The sequence below is a fragment of the Microcebus murinus genome, chromosome 6 (genome assembly GCF_040939455.1).
Source record: "Microcebus murinus isolate Inina chromosome 6, M.murinus_Inina_mat1.0, whole genome shotgun sequence".
Taxonomy (NCBI): domain Eukaryota; kingdom Metazoa; phylum Chordata; class Mammalia; order Primates; family Cheirogaleidae; genus Microcebus; species Microcebus murinus.
This window is the reverse complement of record NC_134109.1, coordinates 98,850,234-98,871,259: the sequence shown is the minus strand read 5'-3', so window position 1 is coordinate 98,871,259 and position 21,026 is coordinate 98,850,234. Positions and strand designations below refer to the sequence as shown.

At 43.7% G+C, this 21,026-nt stretch overlaps 1 protein-coding gene across 2 annotated transcripts in view; it reads right to left on the bottom strand.

Moving 5' to 3' along the window:
* The window catches only part of TLN2 (talin 2), a 406,920-nt gene that overhangs the window by 9,290 nt on the left and 376,604 nt on the right, over positions 1-21,026 (bottom strand). For both annotated transcript variants that reach the window (XM_020286036.2, XM_076004441.1), the window contains exons 53-55: positions 15,403-15,508; positions 14,410-14,534; positions 1,912-2,037 (exon numbers count right to left, since the gene is read on the bottom strand). In XM_020286036.2, the coding sequence (XP_020141625.1) occupies positions 1,912-2,037; positions 14,410-14,534; positions 15,403-15,508 (357 nt within the window). The remainder of the gene's footprint in view (positions 1-1,911; positions 2,038-14,409; positions 14,535-15,402; positions 15,509-21,026) is intronic.

Here is a 21,026-nt window from a genome sequence, read left to right as displayed (position 1 = left end):
CCGAGACCGCACAGCACAGGCTGGTGGGTGCCCACCCGGCCACGATGGGAAATGCTCACGGCAGTTCCATGCAGCTCCCAGGTATTGCGTTTCTGGGAAACAGCTCAGGAATGACGGTTTGGGGCTGTCTTTGCGAGCTTATTTATTCCTCTGCCGACCTTTTCCCACGGCAGACATGGGAGCCGCTAGGCCTCCTCCTTCGAGAGCCAAGGGAACCTTAAATCTCTCCCGACTATTGACCCTGAGAGCCACGCTGTGAGCTTCTGGCAGATGATGTTAAAAAAGGGTGGTCCATCTCCCTCCCTACAATCGAGTACAGAAGCTTGTCTTAAGGAAACACGGACTGTTTTGTCAGGGGTGGGAAGAGAAATAAGAGGCTGGAAGTAAGAGGGATCTCCGTTTTGATTTAGAAATCATGGCAACAAAGGAAACGTTTTCTGTCTAAATCTACAGGGAGGAGATACGAGAGGAGACCCCTCTATGTTTGTAGGAGGTGCCTGGCAAGGTAAGAGATGAGCATCTCAATCTGAATATGAAACTGAGGACCTGCGACAAATACAGGCATCACATCAGGGCTCGTTGAAGGTCAGGTAAAACTCCAAGGTCCTGCATATGATCCTGTAATTCGCCCATGTCCAACAAAACCTCTTTACCAACGTTTTAAATGCTTGAGTATTTAAGATCCTTAGAAGACAGGCAGGAACTCTACCATATTCAAGTTAGAGTCTCTGGTATCTAGCAAGGTATCTGACTCATAGTCAATGCTTTATAAATCTCGACACTGACATTTTTACGTAGGCTATTCTGTTCAGTGATGGATTTGGGGTCATTATACGTTGATCAGTTGACAAGAACTTGATGAGGACACATGCCAAAGTCAGCACTCTGCTAGCCTCCTCAGCACACTCATCTAGAAGCGTAAAGATGAGAAGAGTAAGACGATAGCTTGAGTGCCCAGTGGTGAGATGGACATAGTATTGAGTAAAATGCTATACAATGGTTTAAAAGGAGGAACAAAAGTATGCAGATTGGACTAAGACATGGCTAAGCTCACAGGACTTCCTGGAAGAAGACTCATAGACACTGGCCAGGCAAAATTTCCAGTCTGTACTACAAGTTCTCAGGTCAAGACATAACCATGTCCATCTTTCTGTGCACTGACATCAAAGGCCTTCTAATATCAAACAGAGGTGATTGATAATCACGGTGACCACATTTCCCAAGCCCACAACCTAACAGGTTCCTGTGGTGACTCTACATCTGAGATGCTCTCTGCAAACCACGGGTTTTGATAGGACGGTTCTGTGTCGTATGGTAGTAACAGGACACATGGAATATTTTAAGATGTTTTATTGTTCCATACCCAGAATTAGTAATGTACTATTAATCCTTTGAATCATTAAGAAACAACTGTGCTTTTATGCTAATGCAGATGGAATGAGTGACAGGAGATGAAGCAGATTAGAGAAATCTCAGATGGAAAACCAGACTGGCCTTTGGACCAACAGGCTCAGGCAAGTGCTAGCTGCAAAGCTGGAGAGGATTCAGCTCAACAGTCCTAAAGAGCAGATGGCCATTTGGGGTTGGAAAGCGGTAAGAAAACAAGACAGTTTACATCTTTAAATAGTCTAATGTACAGTGGGAATATAAATGTCTTGTTCAGGCTCCCTGCCTGGAATGAGATGCCTTCCTTAACAAGAGGCATTATGAGAGGCCTGGAAGCCAAACCTTTATTCTGCTGGGCAAGTTGAGGCAAACGGAGTTTTCAGGTCAGGGCAAAGACTGGCAATTCAGGGAGGGAAGGTACAGCACACGTGTCCTTGGGCAGGCCAAAGGCTGGCACTCTTTTCCTCGGCCCTCGAAGGCTCTCCTATGTGAGCATCTGGCGTCTTGGCCAGTGGCTTTACCTACCTTTCCTTGGGCCACCAGCTCCCTCTGGGCCGCTGAGGCTGATTTGACCAGGGCACTTGTGGCAGCAGCAATGGATTTAGCAGCTTCCAAAATCTGTTCCTCAAAATCCAGGGTCTCATCCGCTTGCTATAACCAAAAGAAAACAGCGTCACATGCAATTCATATTCACCAAGGGCTCCTTCTGCCAAACCACCTACTGCTTGCTCACCTGGCTCTGCATCTGCCTGCTGCTTTTTTTGTTGACAAACTACACCGGGGTAGGCCTAAGCTGTCAGGATGCCTTTCCACCTGCCCCCACCCCCACCTCCAAAAGGAAAAAACTGTTAGCTTGACACTCTAACATAAATTTTAAATTAGGAAATTCTAAGACAGACTGATTTTCTAGAATAGGATCTTTAAAGAGATACAAATTCACTGTGCATAAAATATACTCAAAATGGTTTCAGCAACATCCATAGCCAAAATAAAATAATCAATAATTGAAATCAAAAGAGTGGGCCGTGGCACGCACTTTCAGAGCTTAAGACTCAAAAATGGGTTGGAAAAAAGAAAGATGACTATTAGTTTTGAAAGACGTTATTGTTCTTCGGTAAACACTAAAGCCAAACAGCATTTCCGTCTCTGAAGCTGAACAGAGATTGAGTTATATCCCAACCACAGACCATCCAATGGCAGAAAGAAAACCAAGGCAACCTGACATCCAGGTGGGGCTTGTTCAGTCACCTGGACACCCAAGGCATGGCTTCATCTTGGGAAGAACACTGGACATGACTGCATAGATGTCAGGCCATTATGGTTCTGATTTAAATTCATCACCACCTCGTCCTTTGCTACCAAAAAAACTCAGGAAGTTGAAGAGGAGCTTTGGGGAAGTGGGGCATGGGTGAAGATCGTGGCACCAAGCTGGGTGGGGATGGAGCTCCACAGTTTGGGGTAGTTGGGTCACACCTCCATGGCCCCAGTGTTAATATTCTGTGACTCCACATCAACCAGGTAAGCTGTCCTTACATCACAGTACGTTCAAGATGTGGCTGGTACCTTTTAGGCATTAAGAGATGATGGCCAGGTATAGAAATATGTTTCTTTGTATATGGGGCAAAATACATACAACATATAATTTACCATTTTACCCAATTTTAAATGTACAGTTCAGTGGCATTTAGTACATTCACAGTGTTGTGCAACAGCAATACATTTTTAAAAGTGTCCACTATGTGGCAAGCATTTTGTCAGGGACTTCCACATACATTGACTTAATTCTCGCCAAAACCAGAAAAAAAAAATCCTATACTGAAATTGTCTTTAACCTTATTTATTTATTTATTTTTCGAGACAAAGTCTTGCTCTGTTGCCTGGGCTAGAGTGCTGTGGCATCAGCCTAGCTCATAGCAACCTCAAACTCCTGGGCTCAAGCGATCCTCCTGCTTCAGCCTCCCTGGGACTATAGGCATGTACCACCATGCCCGGCTAAGTTTTTTTCTATATATGTTTAGTTGGCCAATTAATTTCTTCTATTTTTAGTAGAGATAGGGTCTCCACTCTTGCTCAGGCTGGTCTCGAACTCCTGACCTCGAGCGATCACAGCCCGCTTCGGCCTCCCAGAGTGCTAGGATTATAGGCATCAGCCGCCGCGCCCAGCCTAACCTTATTTTTATGGTGAGAAAACTCAGGCTCAGGGAGGTGCAATATCGAGCCCCCAGGTCATGCGGCAGCATGAAGAATCTCAACCTGAATCTAAACATCAATTTCTCTCACTGCAAAATGGTGTGTCTTTACTAGCCCAGGCTGCCCCTTAGGGTGTCAGGAAGGAATGACTTTGTGCCAGAGTCCACTTGCTAATGGTCACCTATGAAGGATGGATGGATACAGACAGGTGGGACACCATTCTTCTCCAGACCCTTATTCTTAATGGCCACACCCTGAACCACGAGAGACGCCAATCTCATTTTTACAATATGGGTTACCCCCATTATTATAGCAAAATGAAATTTCCATGCATATCTAGTGGATCTGAAGAACAACGGCACCATTTCAGAAGTTCTGAGACAGAACCTGTGTGTTTTTTCCTTCTTTCTGACCAAGTCTTACCCTAAGAATATTCAGGACAGAAATGAATTTGGTGTCACTGGATTCATTTTGGATGGGTGAAGTATAGAATTTGGTTAGTGAAGTTCAAAAACAACTCGTTATAAGACACTCTGGCATAAAAGGCACTTATACATAGGCACAAAATAAATTACATTAGGCTCTAAGATATATATATATCTCCACACACATGTGTATATATGTATATATGTGTGTGTATGTGTATATATATATATATATATTTTTTTTTTTTTTTAATGACTTTAAGAGCTTTTCTGGAAATTCATTAGGCAAAAGAAAGTCAAGTACATCACAGATAAAGGCACTAGGGAAGTCACAGACTTTCTGAGCCCAAAGGGAGCCCCTCATTCTGCAGAGGGGAGACAGAGGCCCACTGTGGCCCAGGTCTCCCAGACCCTTGCCTCAGGCGGCCCCCGCCACATTATGGGTTCCAAGCCCGAGTCCACTTTACAGCGTGGAATACTCGGTCAGATTTCTGATTTCCCAAATTTTTAAGATTTGCAAAAATAGAATTTCCTTAAAAGTGCGTGCTAAGTCTTAGCATGGATAGATCTGACAGAATCATCTCATTTTAGCTGACTTGAAGGGCCTCTCCCATATCTGCTGTTGCCCTGGAGTTTTATCTACTTATTTATTTGTAAGACACATATCTGAAATAGATATTCAACTTGGAAATATTTCTGACGCCCACAAATCTTTCTGGTAATGGCAATGGCTGTGATGCTTTCTGATGGTTTTCCGAATTTTTCTTTCCATAACATCTCTGTGCTTTAAAAGAGACACAGTAGAAAGCCTAATCTCTGGGAGACATTTGCACTGATTAGAAAATACTAGAGAGTTCCGGGAGAAAGGCTTAATAAAGCCGACTGGGATGGCAGCGGGTAGGAGGGTGGATTTTTAGACGCTACAGCTGGGCAGAGGACCATGATGAGACCCGCCTTCTGTCCACCGGATCCCTGTCCTTCTGCGTGCCAGCTTCATCATTAAGATGAGACGCCCAGCCCAGCTCTCCTGCTGAGAGCAGATACCAACACTTAATGTTTCATCATGTCACGCAACTTCTAGCCTAATAGATAACGGGCCCTCTCCAAGCCCAAGTACCCAGGCCAGTGTTCCCGTCAGCCCCAGCTGCTGCCAGCACGCAGCACGGGACCTGGGCTGGGGGGTGAGGCCCTGGGAGGGGGGAGGGAGGATGCTCACTTAACCACACTGCAAAAAGGAGAGGATGGGCTTGGTCTTCCGAGGACTCTCCCAAACAGAAGGGTCACAATTACAATGCAGCGTTTGCTAACAGAACAATCCCCTGGGTGGGGTTGGGGAGACTAAGAGGACCAGGGCTGGGGGTGGGGGCCGTGGTGGTCCCTCTTACAGAGCTCATTCCCGTCTCCCCCCCACTGACGCTGGTCGGTCAGCTCTGTCCCTGTGGGTTATGGAAGGCTGAGGACTGTGATATCCTCATTCCATAAGTTTTTTTCCCCTCTCAACAATTAGATTTTGTAAGCAGCTGTTAAGATTGTTAAAATAATCTTTTAAAGATTATGACTACTCTTATGCATGTGGACATTTATATTTCTTTTGTTTTCCCTTTTTTTTTTTGAGACAAGATCTTGCTCTATTGCCTGGGCTGGATAGAGTGCCGTGGCGTCATCACAGCTCACTGCAACCTCACACTCCTGGGCCCAAGCGATCCTCCTGCCTCAGCCTCCTAAAGTGCTGGGACTACAGGTGCACGCCACCATACCTGGCCTGCATTTCTTTATAACTACCGGCATCAAGCGACAGCAAGGAACTTCAGAAAATGTTTTTACTAAACAGGCCACGCTGACAGCCCTTGCTGCAGAATCACACGATGATGTGGTTAAAGAGGCAGACTCTGTTTCGGCAGGTCTGGGGTGGGGCCCGGGAATCTGTATTTCTAATGGAGGTGATTATGGACTACTCTATAGGAGATGCCAGCCTGGACTTAGGAGAACAAGCCCCAGTTAACTTCCTCCAACCAGCCTGCGATCTCCTCCAGGGCACAGATTGTATTTGATTGCACTTAATGTTTCTCTAGCACAAAAATCACGGGGAGAAGCCCATGTGATAAACATTGGTTCAATGAATACATCCATTTAAAACGAGTTTCCCAAGTGCCAGAGTTCAGCCAGAGGACAATGTGTATGGTTAAGAGGAGGAGAAATAAAAAACACAGTAAGTATCAGTGTCCATATCATTAAACGTCCGCTCCTGACCCACGGCGGCCTGATGCATGCTTCGCTATGAGCAGGTTCCCGCCCCGTTTACGGTTGTGAGTTGTTAATCGCATGCTCTACCCGTGTCCCTCAGCTAGCATTCAGTTTGTGACACTTAGTCATGCATATACAAATGTAAGCACAGCGGCATTTTCCTAATAGGCACTCTTAACGAGATAGCACTGGGAAAAAGGGTTAACATATATATAGAAATTCAGAATCCCGTGAAGGTATTAGCTGCTGCCTCTCAGTCTGAATCTATCTTCTCCTCCTTTGGTGCAATGTTCTTTCCCCCTCTTTCCTCCACTTGAAAAGGGTCCCCACTAGCTCTTAGCAATTATCTTCCTGGACTGCCTAGCAGACGCTAGCTGAGGATGGATTTGTCTTCACCTGGGTTTTTCGGTGTCTTTGAGAAAGGTCTGAGCACCCGTGTGCTGATTTATTTTCATACTAGCCGATCTCCTGCAAGGCCCATCTCTTAAAAAGTTAGTGGCCTGCTGAGATCCTTTTTGGTAGAGGCTACACTTTGGGTGGGCTCCCTTCCTACCTGTTTCTCGTATCGAGAGAGTATCTGAGATCCCTACTTTTGCTCTGATAGGTATGAAGTCTCAGAGGCTAGAGGTCCCCCTGGAAGAGGAAATGGTGGTGGTGGGAGGAAGCAGTGTGAAAAGAGGAGAAGGGGCAGGCTTTCCTCCTATTTATTTTGGTTTTTGGCCTTTCATGGATTCCGAGAACATAAATCTCTGCGCTGATTCATTCATCTTCAAAACCTACTGTCCTTCCTAACCTATCTGCTAGGGGTGTTATAAGTAAATGATTAGTATATGTAAAGCATGACTCACTCAAGAGCTATGATCAATTAATTTCATTATTATTTCTAATACTACATATGTTTTTGTGGTTTTAGAAATTGTTTTTCAGGATTTGGGCTAAAGTAATTTTTCTGTCTGAACAACGTTTTGCACTCATAATTCTAGTGAAGATTCTTCCTGCCATTTCTGATTACAACCTAACATGGTTATAAATAAAATCCACGAATCAACGATAAACGGAAGTGTCAAACAACACGTGGCGTGGTGGGGCAGTTCTCCCAGCTTCCCCTCTGCACCTGACCAGGAGCAGGGGGCCTGGGTTCAGTCACTGCTCTGGACTTAGACCTTCTTCCGATGTCTGTCACTCAGTCTTCTGTCTGGAACTTGAGGAACAGCTCAACCCTCTCCTAGTCCTTCAGTTTAGACATGTCAGGTTCCAGATTGTTACCCTTTTCTGAGAAGGCACTGGCCAAAATCAGCAGGAACTACTTTTTCTCTTTTGTCCTCTCTCTCGGCCTCCTCCTCCTCAGAGGAGCCCTGCCTCCTTCCTGTGGCATCTTTGCCAACCTCATCCCTCCCACCGCCCACCCTGACGGGCCCTGGACACGTGCAGGGCAGGGAAAGAGCGTCCCTCCCACGGTCCTTTCCCTCCCCTTTTCTTCACGAATCAGGCCCCTGCAACCCCACAGACCTCCCCACAAGGAACCTGAAGGCGAAGGGTCACTGCCCTGATTCCTGCCTCCCTCCCTGAAAGCCTGCTCTTGTTGAAAACTAAAAAGCACAACAGCCGCTTTTCTCACAACTGGCTTCTAAACCAAAGGACAAGCCATGGTGTCGTCTTTCCAGGGAGGTATGTGTGTGACAGAAGTCCTGCAGAATGCTTGCTATTTAAGACAAGGTCACAGTGCATCAGAAACTTAAACAAGAAAAATTCCTTGGATATATTTTTTAAAAGTGTGAACATTTTGCATATAATTTAAACGACTTGAGGGAGAAAAGGCGGCCAACATCTAGAACTCCTGCAACAGGAGCGGGTGTTCTCCTGCCAGCTGGAAGCCTGTGTGCAGCCGCAGCCATGTTTCTCCTTCTTCTGTGGCCAGTTTGGCTGCCACCAGTTTGCTTCTGGTATTGAACGGAGAGGCACCTTGAGGGAGGTCTTAGCTTGCATCCAAAGACCCAAACTGCACAAGAGCTAGATGAGCTTCTCTTTTGGAAGATCCATGGGCGGGTTGGCTTTAGGACCACCAGCCTTAATAGTTCTAATAAAACGTAAACCTCCTACAACAACTGTAAGTGCTGAGGGTGCAGACCTGGACAGCTGGGCTGCTGCCCCCTAAGGCTGGCCTGGTCTCAGGGAAGGCTACAGGGAGACCTTAAACAGGCAAAGTGGGAGACAGGGAGAGAGAGAGAGAGCACTATTGAATGGCTGGGCCTGGGCCTGGGGAGGGACCACCCTCTGCATCCAGATGTGGAATAAATGCAAGTTCATGCAGCATCCACTGGAAAAGGTCCAAGCTTGAACGATGAGTATCTTGGGAGTGGTTTTCCCACAGTATCTGCTGCTTTATTACTCTGCTTTTTGTTTTTAAAATGAAAAGTAATACCACTGACATAATCTTTTAATCACTGTTTCTGTTTGATGAAATAATTCCTACAGATTTAGTCATGTACTCAGAAAAGGGAGAGAGGCCCCTAAATATCTATATAGGAAGCACAAAGAAAAGATAACAGAATTCTTCAAAGATTTAGTCAAAAAAACTTGCTAGATCTCAAGTCCCTTTCTCTGTATGCCTGAGGAGGGTCTGAAAAGGACCTAGTGGTCTACATGGGTGGGAGTCATGGCAACTCGTGCTGGCCGAGTACTTCACATACGTCTAACTTTTCCCATCTACCCTACATATCTCCTGGCCTGGGACTGAGTGGCACATGAGCTCAAAGCCCACAGCCTGGCCATACTGACATCCCTGACTGCTCCAACTCCTCCCAGAACCTCTGGCCACCTTTTTCCATTCTCAGTATTAACCAGTACAGAGGGGGCAAGCTGGTCAATGACAAAATTACCAAAAGGAACAAGAAAGTCACATTCATTTAAACAAACAGGCTTCATCTGTAGGCCCTTTCAAAAACAAAAAAAATTTTTTTGAGACAAGCCCTCACCCTGTTGCCCAAGCTACAGTGCCATGGCATCATCATAGCTCACTGCAACCTCAAACTCCTAGAGCTCCAGTGATCCTCCTGACTCAGCCTCCTGAGTACCTGGGACTATAGGTGTACACCACCACACCTGGCTAATTTTTCTTATTTGTTGTAGAGATGGGGTATCACTCTATTGCATAGGCTGGTCTCAAACTCCTGGGCTCAAGCGATCCTCCTGCCTTGGTCTCCCAAACAGCTGGGATTACAGGTGTGAGCCACCACACCTGGCCTGGTTTTCTTTATTCGTAACAACTTGCTATCTTTTTCCATGGCCATTTGTCGTTTCAGTTAAACAGCTTTCACTGGACTCAAAACCAAAACCAAACCCCTTGCTGTGGGAAGGTGGGACTGATTTTGGCAGCACCTTAAAATCTGCCTGGCGGAGCACCTGTTGGCACATATAGACCACTTCTCAATGGAAAATCATTCCAGGGACAAGTTCTACTTTATAACTCCAGAATCTAGGACTCCAATGCCACATGTCCCTCTCCTGTGTCATCACTTGCTGCTGCTGTCTGTGACCCTGTCACCGTGCAGTCACCTGTCAGCAACTTGGAGATGGCTTCTAGACATAGCCGGAGGAAGCTTTCACAACTGACCTGTTTAAAACTGCATTCACACGTATATTCAGGAATGCTCCTTAAAAGAGTCCTCCTTTCCTCCTCCAAAACACTAAGCTTTGAGCGCGGTAGTTCTCTTTCCAGAAAGCAGTGCTCACAAAGTATTTTGGTGAGAGAACTCAGAATGAACTCACACGTACTTCCCAGGCTCTTCTATGAGGGAGAGGCCAAAACAACCAAAGGTGGCTGTTACATACCAGGAAACTATTTTCTGTATCATAATCCGAAACTTCCTGCCCCAGTAATTCCAATTAGGCTATGGAATTACTTTCTGATCGTCAGTTTATTGTAAATATTATCAACCTCTGCTGACAAGTTAACCTACAACAGGAAATTCAACAGACAGAGCACAGTCCACATTACATTATCTTTATTAGATATATTTAGTCCTAACCAAGGTTTGAATAAAGCCCAGTGACTCAGCGTCCACACAGCTGGTATGGCCGATTTGGTTTATACATTTTGTTACATAAGTAGAAAGGAAATCGACAGATAATTGATTTGTGCTCCTTGAATTTTTGCTGAAATCTTGATCATGAAAATTACTAACTTTTCAATTGAAGATCAGAATAAAAATGAACAAAAAAAAATAAAATATAAATCTAGATGTGTTTGGAGGTTATAATCTTGGGTTAGAAATTTCCATTTTTTCCATTAAGCTACCTCCTTAAGGACTCATCACTGCACAAAACTAAGCTGTAAAAATATCTCCAGCTCTTATGAAGCATCAGTAATTATAATTTATTTCTATAATAAGCAAATAGTCTGGTAATGCTGATACAGGTCTCGAATGCTACAAGGAGAAATAAAATATAACATAATGAATTGTAATGAGTGGTCCGTCTTCTAAACCTACTCGTGATTTTAACGTATTCTATCCTGTTGCCTTATAAACTTTATTAGCAACCCCCGGAGACAGGGCAAGACACTGTAGGAATATGTTTGATATATAGTTGGATTAAATAACAACCTAATATATCAAACATATCACACAGAGGCCTGCAGAAAAGGCATCCAGGTTTGACTGAGCTGGAGAACAGGCACAGTACTGAAGGCTACAGCTGCAGGGGGTGGTCACCAATGCAGCGACTCCGATACCTGTCTTTGGAGCACGGGTCTGTCTGTAGGTATGGAAGCGGCGCCATCAGCAATACTGTCAGCACATGCACCAGCGCACACTGACTCTCTCATTTTGCCACTGTACCGTTTCCCCAAGTGGACAGTGGATTCAATGGTGCATGTCTGGGAGACTCTGGGTAAAAACAGATGCTTAAATTTTAAGGGCCTGAAGTGGGGACATACCAGAATCATCGTCATAGACCTTTTATAACAGGCAACCTGAGAATGCGATGAGCAAAAGCAATTTAAACAAAACCATCACTCCTCCCAAAAGCTATTTCTTAAAGCAGTACAAATGCTCCCCAGGTACAGAAGGAAGACATACTCATTTTATACGGAGGGGTGTGTGTAAAGGAGCAGAGCTGTAGGGAGAGGGATGTAACAGCAATCGTTTATTTCAGTATCTTGAGGTTTTTTTATTTTATTTTTTAAGGTTATGGGGGAGGATTGCGAGAAGGAATTTATCTCAAAAGACTGGATAATTTTGGTGTCAGATTGTTGTTGCTGTTGTTTTTTTAACTGGGGAAATAAACTCCCTTATAAAGGCAAGGAAGATATTGTATTTCATGCAGAAATTATCAAAAAGTGGATTCCCCTCCTAGAGACAGGCGCAAAATCTATGGTTTGGGTTGATGGTTTCTTCCAACCATATTATTTATTTTGGATAAATAATATCCATGTGGCAGGAGCCTCTGGTCACCAGGCAGAGAGAGACTTCGGACCATTTATAAAGTGTTCTACAAGTACCAGCACCCTTCCCCAAATGACGGGAGAGACCCACGGTAAGGTTCCCGCAAGGAAATGACTCACATCGTCATTTATGTGAACTTTGACCTTAACTGAAGGATTCCTCAGCTTCCCTGTAAACGTTCTCACTGTAAACACAGAGGCTAGATGATCCCACAGTAGCGCAGGGAGTCCCCACTGGCCCACGGCAGCAGTCATCATTAATTTGTAAAGGGCTGTTGTTTTTAAAACATTGTTTTAGAAACAAAACACGGACCCCCTCCACCAACCCAATTCCATCACCATTCGTGTACATTCCCTACTTATCTTTTTCCTATGCAAGTATTTTTACAGAGTTGTAATCACAATGAGCACATAATTCTGCATCCTGTTCCCCCCTCCCCCACCCCTTTCCATCATACCACGAGCACCTTCTTCACGCTGCATAGTCCTAGCAGCCATCATTTTTAACAGCTGCATAATATTCTTTCAAAAAAAAGATGCTCAGGTCACATCCAACTTCTCATCACTGTGAATACACACAAGCTCTTGCACGCACACACACGCACACGACTTTCCTCCCCTCTTGGATTCCCCGCTCCGGACACATTCCCAGAGGTGGGATCAATGGATCAAGGGGCACATGCAGACCACAGATGTCCCCTGTGGGACTAGACCAGCCTTCTCTGACAATGGGGGGGGGGTGCAAAAGGGGACTGGTTGGGACTGAAACTGCCACCCAGAACCCACATGCATCCCTCTTGGCTCAGTCCTGGTGACCTGACCCTGGCAGGTAATTGGCCTCTTGGTGCCTCTGATTCTAATGGACTTTTTGCAAGGACCCGATGAGTTAATCCAGGTAAAGTACATAGGCACATGCTTCGCACTGTATCACTGCGAGCTTTTTGTTTTTCCTTTCTCAGGCGCCTATGGAATAATTTTTATTCCAGGCATTTTCCTAGGATAGAAGTCCCAGAAGCATGTTTGTGGCGATGATGACGACAGCAATGGTGATGCAGGTACCATTTTACTGAGTCTCACTGTATGTCACTCTGCTCCTATAATCCCTTACTTAATCGTTCTAACAGTCTTATGGGGCAGGAACGCTAATGATTTTGTTTTTCCAATCAAAAATCATGAAGTAAATAAATGACTGGACAGAGGGACACCAGGACTCAGAGACAGACGAGAGCTCAGAAAGACAAAGGGAAGGGGCTGGAATGGGGGCTACCAGTTAGCACTGGCCTAATTTTCCAGGAGAATGAAAGTGCCAACTGACATGGCTTTGGCATTAGCCGACAGAACCTTTCCCAAGAGAGGCCACTTGTGATCAATTAGATAAGGCACAAATTATGCACCAAACCTCTAAATCTTAGTCACTGGTTGATTCTTGCATGTAAAGTACATTTTTCATTCACAGTTAACTGACTGACAAAGAAGAAACAAAGACATAACAGAAAATGGAGTTGTCCCTACAAGCAGACTTAGCTCTTAAGTTTATAAGAAAAACACTGATAATATCAGGCAACCCAAGACCCACAGGTTTGAGGCCAGTGGGGAGAACCCTGGTAAACCCCCAAATCAGAAGCTAAAACTCTTAAATTATTTCTTGATGAGAAACTGTTTGGATGCCTTTACCACTATTAGGAGATTGGTTCTAAGACCTTGAAGGTCTGACGAATGTTCCTAAGCATGATAGACAACTTACATGCTTGTGTCTATTTTACATGCGGGACTGGCCCAGGCATTGCTTTTAGGCGGTTTGGTATATTTCAGTGCTCAGACTCCATTATTTCATGTTACAAAAAAAGGGCAGAAACATAGACACACCTAAACTGGGGGGTGGGAAGTCCAAATTTTTTTTTTTTAGGAGAAGGGCCAGGAAATCTTTCATAATATATTTGGGTCCTTGGAAAGGAGGTGAGTTACAGGTACTACCAGGGACTTGCTCGAACAGGAAGAAAAAGAGGCCACCTCTGATTCTACCACCTTCCTGCTGAAGATAAAGCCATGGAAGGTGGGACGTGGGGGGGGGGGCTTACAGCTTCTTAACAGGGCTGGGGGATTTGCCTGTGGAGACAGCACTAACTTGACATCCTTTGGTTTACAGAGTGTCTTCCCCACTGCCCAATCTAAAAGCGTCTCTTTCCTTCAAATGGCTATTTCTATTAACATGTACTCACGATCTTCAATTTTAAACATTTATCTAGATGACACAGACCGAAAAACACATCAGCCCACCAGTCTCCGGCAGACACTGAAAAAAGTCTTTAAACAGGTGCATTTCTGAGGCTCACAATGCCCTCCTCCCAGCCTTGCTATTTCTCTCTAAAAAGCATAATGGGGACCAGAAAATTGGAGGCCGGCAATCTCCCATCCAGTAACAGGAATTTTCGACAGGAAGCATCCAACACCTGCTTTATATAACAGAACTAAATCAAGACTGCAGGTGCCCCAGTTCTTACCCTGGACACCCAGAGGTATTTTCTGGGTGGTTGACTTGAAAGACTCACCCGCTGTCTTTGCCCCATACTCTGTGAAAAGGTGCAGGGCAGGGAGAGCAGGTTTTGCTGCTTGTTTAGCCCAACAGGCTCCCCACAGCACGCCCAGCTCCATTCGCAGCCGCCCGCCGTGAGACCTGGTGACCTAGTGACGTCAGACAAGCGGCCACAAACTGACACTCACTTTTGGCTTTGCTCTCGGCTTCAGCTGCTCCAGCTTCTTGGCAGCAGCCTCAATGGAGGCTGCAGCCCCCAGTAATTCTGTTTCTGCAATGACGGTGGGGTCTTCCGGATCCACCCACTCGGTTCCTAAAGTCAGTCCAAAAGAAGGTCACGGTTGGTAGCTGCAGAGCTCAGGGCACCAGCTTAATCACAAATATCTGGACCTGCATGCAGGGGGGGGCTGCCAGGAGCCTGCGGCCTGCCTTGTCCCAAGGGACCCTCTCTCTCTGGCTCTCACAAAAGTCACCTGGATGCGGCGGCCGGGGAGCCGATGCTGGGCGCCTAAGCCAGCTGCGCGTCCGGTCCCACCACAGGAGCGGTCACAGCAGCAGCCTCGAATACGAAGATCTCATGGACCGAGGCGTGAGCTTTACTCTGACTTTGAACTTAAAGCTCATGAATGTAAGCGAGTGTCCTCCCTAGACCGCGCAGAGATTGGCCATTCTCCCCTCCCCGAACGCTTGAGGAAAGGCTACCCGCCTCCGTTCAAAGGAACGGATAAACCGGTGAGAAAACCCTTTCCCTGGTGAGCCGGCTGCTCCACGTGAGCTCAAAGGATGTGCAGACAACATTCTCAGCACTATTTTCTAAATATGAAAGTAACAGTAATGTCTGCATATGAGTTAAGTATTCGGGTGAATGCAAATGCAGATAAAGATAAATGGGGAGACTCCTAAGGGAAGAGAGCAGTTATAGAGGGATGGCACCATGTAAGTAGAAGTCCTTAATACAAAGACTAGAGAAAAGATTTGCTTCGGGGAGGATGTTACTTTTAAAAAATCTAACTTACACCCATTTGCTTTAAGAAAGCACTCCACTATACTGCTCCTGGCTGCATTAGCCAGCAAGGCGCCTGTGCTGGCTGTGCTTGTCCCCTGCTCAGCTCATCCTATTAGCACTGCTTCAGAGGGGTGCCCTGCACGGTGACAGGAAGGTGTGGGAGAACCCAACCTACCTTTCATGGCTTCCGCGGCCTGGATGAGCTCGGTCACGGCGCCGGCGACTCGCTTGGAAAAAGCTGCCAGTTGATGCTTGAGTTCTGGGGTTGGTTTCTGAAGAACCTGTGGGTGAAGAACAAGTCGAACACATAAGGAGGTGGAACCGCTGTGGCGGGAAGCACGTCGTTCCTGGTATGCGTGGAGTCAGTCAGGCAGCCTGGTTCTGAGTGCAGCTCTGTCCCAAAGTGACTTCAGACTCTTGGAGAAAAACATTTACGACTCACTGGGCTTCGGTAACATTTCACATGAGAGATGGAGAAAGTTAGGAACCAGGTGTACCTGTAAGGTCCCTTCCGACACAGCTCCCAAAGACCACAAAGGAGATGAAGTCCTTTATTTGGACCTTCATGTGCCCTTTATTTGCACATAAAACAAACACATGCACAGGAAAATTACCCAAAGTGTAAGAGCACTCTGAGTGCTCTTACAGAAAGGCCCCATGCTTTGAGCCAGCCAGGAAATGTGACAAAACAAATTCAGGGTCAGAGGAAATGAACCACTCAGGTCTTAGAGTCTCCAAGACCCCAAGTTAAGCAACAAATAATTGATCAGGAGGTTGTTTCTGAAAAAACAGTACATGTCCAGGGTTTTGACCTTAATCTTTCCTGGGAGATGTCCTAAGGATTTATTTGCTCTCTTTTGAACTAGTTCGAAGGTTCTTAAAATTGTGTTTTGCTTTTTATGGAATTAAAAAAGGTATTAGAAATCCCAAACACCTATCCAACTTAAAAAACATCCCCAGCTGACCTCTTCCCAAATTCATCCAAGAATAGAACTAAGAAATAGAATGGGAGCACCTCACTCTCTTCCATCATAGATTTTAATTCTGATGCACACCATCCCATTCCTTCCTAATTTTGAAATAGCTCTTCCAACACTCTTCCCTATGTTTCACAATGGTAACCTTCAGAGTCAGAAATGCTAAGTCAGGAGAAAATACAACTGCTGTCTGTCTCTGCACAATCTTGGAGCCTTTGAGCAGGGGATAAAGCATCAGCTTTGGAATTGGACAAACCTGTGTTCAAACCTGGCTTCATCTGTTGCTGAGTCATGAACCTGTTTCCTTATCTGTAAAAGTGGGATAAAAGCTGGATAATATCTATCCGTCAGGTCCAGCATAAAGACTAAATGGAATAGCACATAGGCAGCCGCTCGCATGATGCCTGGAACACAGCAGGTATTCATTAAATGTTAATTCCCTTTTTGGTGCCTCATACCCTTTTCATCTGGCCAGGTAGTACAGTCTTTCTCAGGAGTCTGGAAAAGATGGCTTTCAGACCCCAGCCTAACCCTCTGCACCATGGCTATAAGAGAGACTCATTAAAAAGTCAGACTGGAGGAGTTAATGGGTTACACGGTGAACACCCCCAGACACACCAGTATACAGATGACATTAAGTCATACACTAAACTGATTAGTCAGTGGTTTTTGAGCATTACTTCACATGTATCTATCCTCATCCTCCATCCTCTTGTGTAGTCTTTTAAATTTATTTTTATGTTGGCTATTGTTCCATGATTCCAGCTGCTCTGCTGTTCTCATTCTCTCACCCTGTTACCTATATATATCACTCTACGGATATTAAGAACTCAGTGCAGGCCAGGCATGGTGGCTCAGGCCTGTAATCCTAGCACTTTGGGAGGCTGAGGTGGCAGGATCACTTGAAGCCAGGAGTTCGAGACCAGCCTGAGCAAGAGCAGGACCCTGGCTCTACTAAAAACAGAAATATTAGCCAGGCATGGTGGCATGTGCCTGCAGACCCACCCAGTACTCAGTAAGCTGAAGTAGGAGGATCACTTGAGCCCAGGAGTTTGAGGGCTGCAGTGAGCTATGAGGAGGCCACTGCATTCCAGCCTGGGTGACAATAAAACAAACAAACAAAAGCCTAAAACTCAGCACAGGCCTATAAATGGGTGAATGAATGAATGAAAAACAGACCAACACACTATTGGGACAAGTCCTACTATAACAGCTTCCTAGACCAGTTTCAAAAGAATACTAAAATCACGGAGAGGTAGAAGGAAGGGGAATGCCTTTCACTTTCTAATACAGCCAGTGGGCAGGCAATTTTAGTGAAGTATAGGTGCTGGAGTGATGCCAATGTACCTGTGTAAAGGTTCTTATCCTCTCTTTAAGCCTCAATTTACTTAATTATTAAATGAACATAACAACAGTCCTTTCCTTCTGGAGTTTTTATGAGATTATATAAACTAATACATATAAAGAGCTGCTGATAAAAGTGTTCTGGTGCATGGCTTGAGCATCAGGATCTTACCTGAAGTTACCAGGTGATTCTCATATGCAGCCACAGTTGGGAACCACTACTCTAGACTCAGATGGTGGCATCTGCCACCACTTAATTGTAAAAGGCTTGCACCATATTTGTCTGAAATAATATATACTGTAAAGCCACCAGGTTATTAGTAATTATGACTCAGGGTCTGAACAACTAAGCAGTTTCTCTACAGTGGACAACACAATGTGAATAAACACAAGGTTAAAGGTCTGGTGGGGACACTCACACTTAATGGTAAATGACTGAATGTTTTCCCCCAAGACCAAAAATAAGGTAAAGATGTTTATTCTCATCCTTCCATCAACATTATATTAGAATTCCTAGCCAGTGCAATAAGACAAGAAAAAGAAATAAATGACACACAGATGGAAAGGGAGAAGTTTGTAGATGACATGTCTATATGAGAATTCTAAGGGATCTATTAAAAAAATTCTAAAAGCAGTAAGTTTAGTAAGGTCACAGGATTTAAGGTCAACATATATACATCAATTACATTTCCATATACTAGTGATGAAAAACTGGGATTGAAATTTTTAAAAAGCAATACCATTTATAATAGCATTAAAAATTATTAAATACCTAGGGTTAAAACTGACAACAGATATACAAGAACTAAACCCTAAAAACTACATTATTGAAGAATATTAAAGAATACCTAAAAAAAAAGAAGAAATATACTGTGTTCATGGATCAAAAGACTCAGTATTAAGATGTCAATTCTCCCTATATTGATCTATAGGTTCAACACAATCCCAATCAAACTCCCAAGAGTTTTTTGTAAACAATAAAAATTGAGAAGATTATCCCAAAATGTATACAAAATGCAAAGGACTTAGAATAGCCAAAAGCATTTTGAAAAGGAACAAAAGTTAGAAGCCTTATATAAAGACGTAGTATCAAAACAACATGACTAATGACATATGGACATACAGACACAAAAGAGAGCACAAAAGAGAGCCCAGAACTAGATTCACACATATGGTCAAGTGATTTTCAATAAAGGTACTAAGGCACCCTTAATTCAATGGGGACAGGATTAATTTTTTCAACAAATGGAGCAGAACAACTGAATAGCCATATATAAGAAAACAAACCTTCACCCTTTCCCTGAACTACATACATTAACTAAAAATGGATTATAAATGTAAATATAAGAATCAAAACTGTAAAGAAGAAAATACAGGAAAAAAATCTTGGCGATCTTGGATTTGGTAAAGATTCTTAAATAGACAACCAATTATAAAAGAAAAAAAATACATTGGACTTCATTAAAATTAAAGGCTTTTAATTTTCAAAAGACACTGTTATCCCGATACAATGGAATATTATTCAGCCATAAAAAGGAATGAACTACTAACACATGCTACACCATGGATGAATTTTCAAACCATTAAGCTAAGTGAAAAAAGCAAGTCACAGAAGACCACATATTGTATGATTCCGTTTATATGAAAAGTCCAGAATAGGCAAATGTATACAGGCAGAAAGTAGTGTAGTGATTGCCTATGGCTAGGAGTACAGGGTGGGGAGAGCAAGGCATGACTGCTGATGGATACAAGCTTCCTTTCTGGGGTAAGAAAATCAGATTATGTGATAGTCACAACTCTGATTATACTAAACACTAATAAACTATGCACTCCAAATGGATGAATTTTGTTATATGTAAATTATGTCTCAATAAAGGTGTTGAGAAGACACTCAACATAGCATTCAAATGAAAGCATAACAGGAAGCTGGGATGACCTTTGCAAATAGAAACATTCAGTGTATCCTAAATGTTCAATATCAGTTTATCCTAAATGCTTAATATTTAAGGTATAAAAGATGTATTTTGGTTTTACTTTTATATTTATCCAAGTTCTATCCACATACCAGTTTTTCTTTCTCAACGCTCTGTAGTGCTGTCATTTTCCTTCCTTCTTTCTTTTTTGTTTTTGAGACAGGATCTTGCTCTGTTACCCGGACAGGAGTGCAGCAGCCTCATCATAGATCACAGCAACCTCAAACTCCTGGGCTCAAGTGATCCTCCTGCCTCAGCCTCCTAAGTAGCTGGGACCACAGGTTTGTACCACCATGCCTGGCTGACTTTTTTTTTTTCCTATTTTTTGTAGAGATGGGGGTCTTGCTATGTTGCTCAGCCTGGTTTCAAACTCCTGGCCTCAAGCAATGCTTCTGAGTTGGCCTCCCAAAGAGCTAGGATTACAGGCTTGAGCCACTGTGCCACTGGCGTCTTTTGAAAAAAAATAATGTACATTTGTCTCCCTTGCCCCTACAAGACACTGTTATAAGAATGAAAAGACAAACTATGCCCTGGAGAAACTATTTGCAGAACAAAGGTCTGACAAAGAACTTGAATCTGGAAAATATAAAGAATTTTGAAAGCTCAATAATAAGACAAAGCACTCAATAAAAAATAGGCAAAAGACGTAAACAGACATTTTACCAAAGAAGATACACAGAAGACAAGCAGGTACATAAAAAAAGATATTCAACAATGGAAATTAAAATCATCACTATAGACCCACCAGAATGGCTAAAATCAAAAAGACTGACTTGTCAGCTGGGGGTGAGTAATGATGGTAGAGCAACTGGAACATTCACACCTTGAAATGTAAAATAGTACAACCACTTTGGAAAAAAGTTTAGATCTACCCCATGACACAAACATTCTATTTCTAGGTATTTGCACCCAAGAGTAATGAACACATATTGGCACAAAGCCTTGTATGACATATGAATGTTCTTTGAAGCTTTATTTCTAATAATCAAAATCTGGAAACAACCCAAAATGTCCATCAACAGGTGAAGGGTTAGACACATTTTGGCAAACCCACACAATGGAATACTATTTAGCAAGGAAAGGGGACAAATTACTGAGACCACAACAAAAAAGGAAGGAATCAAAAATGCCAATGCCGAGTGAAAGTAGTCACACAAAAAGGAGTAGATGATATGATTCCACTTATAGAAAAGTCTAGAAAATGCAAAAAAAAAAAAAATCTGTAATAATAAAAAACAGATCAGTGGTTATTTGTGAATTTTGAGGGGTGATAGACATATTCGCCATTTTCTTTGTGGTGATCCTTTTACACATGAATTCATATGTCAGTAGTCACATCATATACTTTAAATTGTGGTATTTAAAAATGTGTATTAGATATGCTTTGATAACACTGGCAAAAAAGTTATAGGTGTGGTGGGGAGAATGACTTAAATCATCAAAGTAGAATGATGAACGACTTTTATCTCCAAAAAGAAGAGCCCTTGATGTAGGAAGATAAAGAG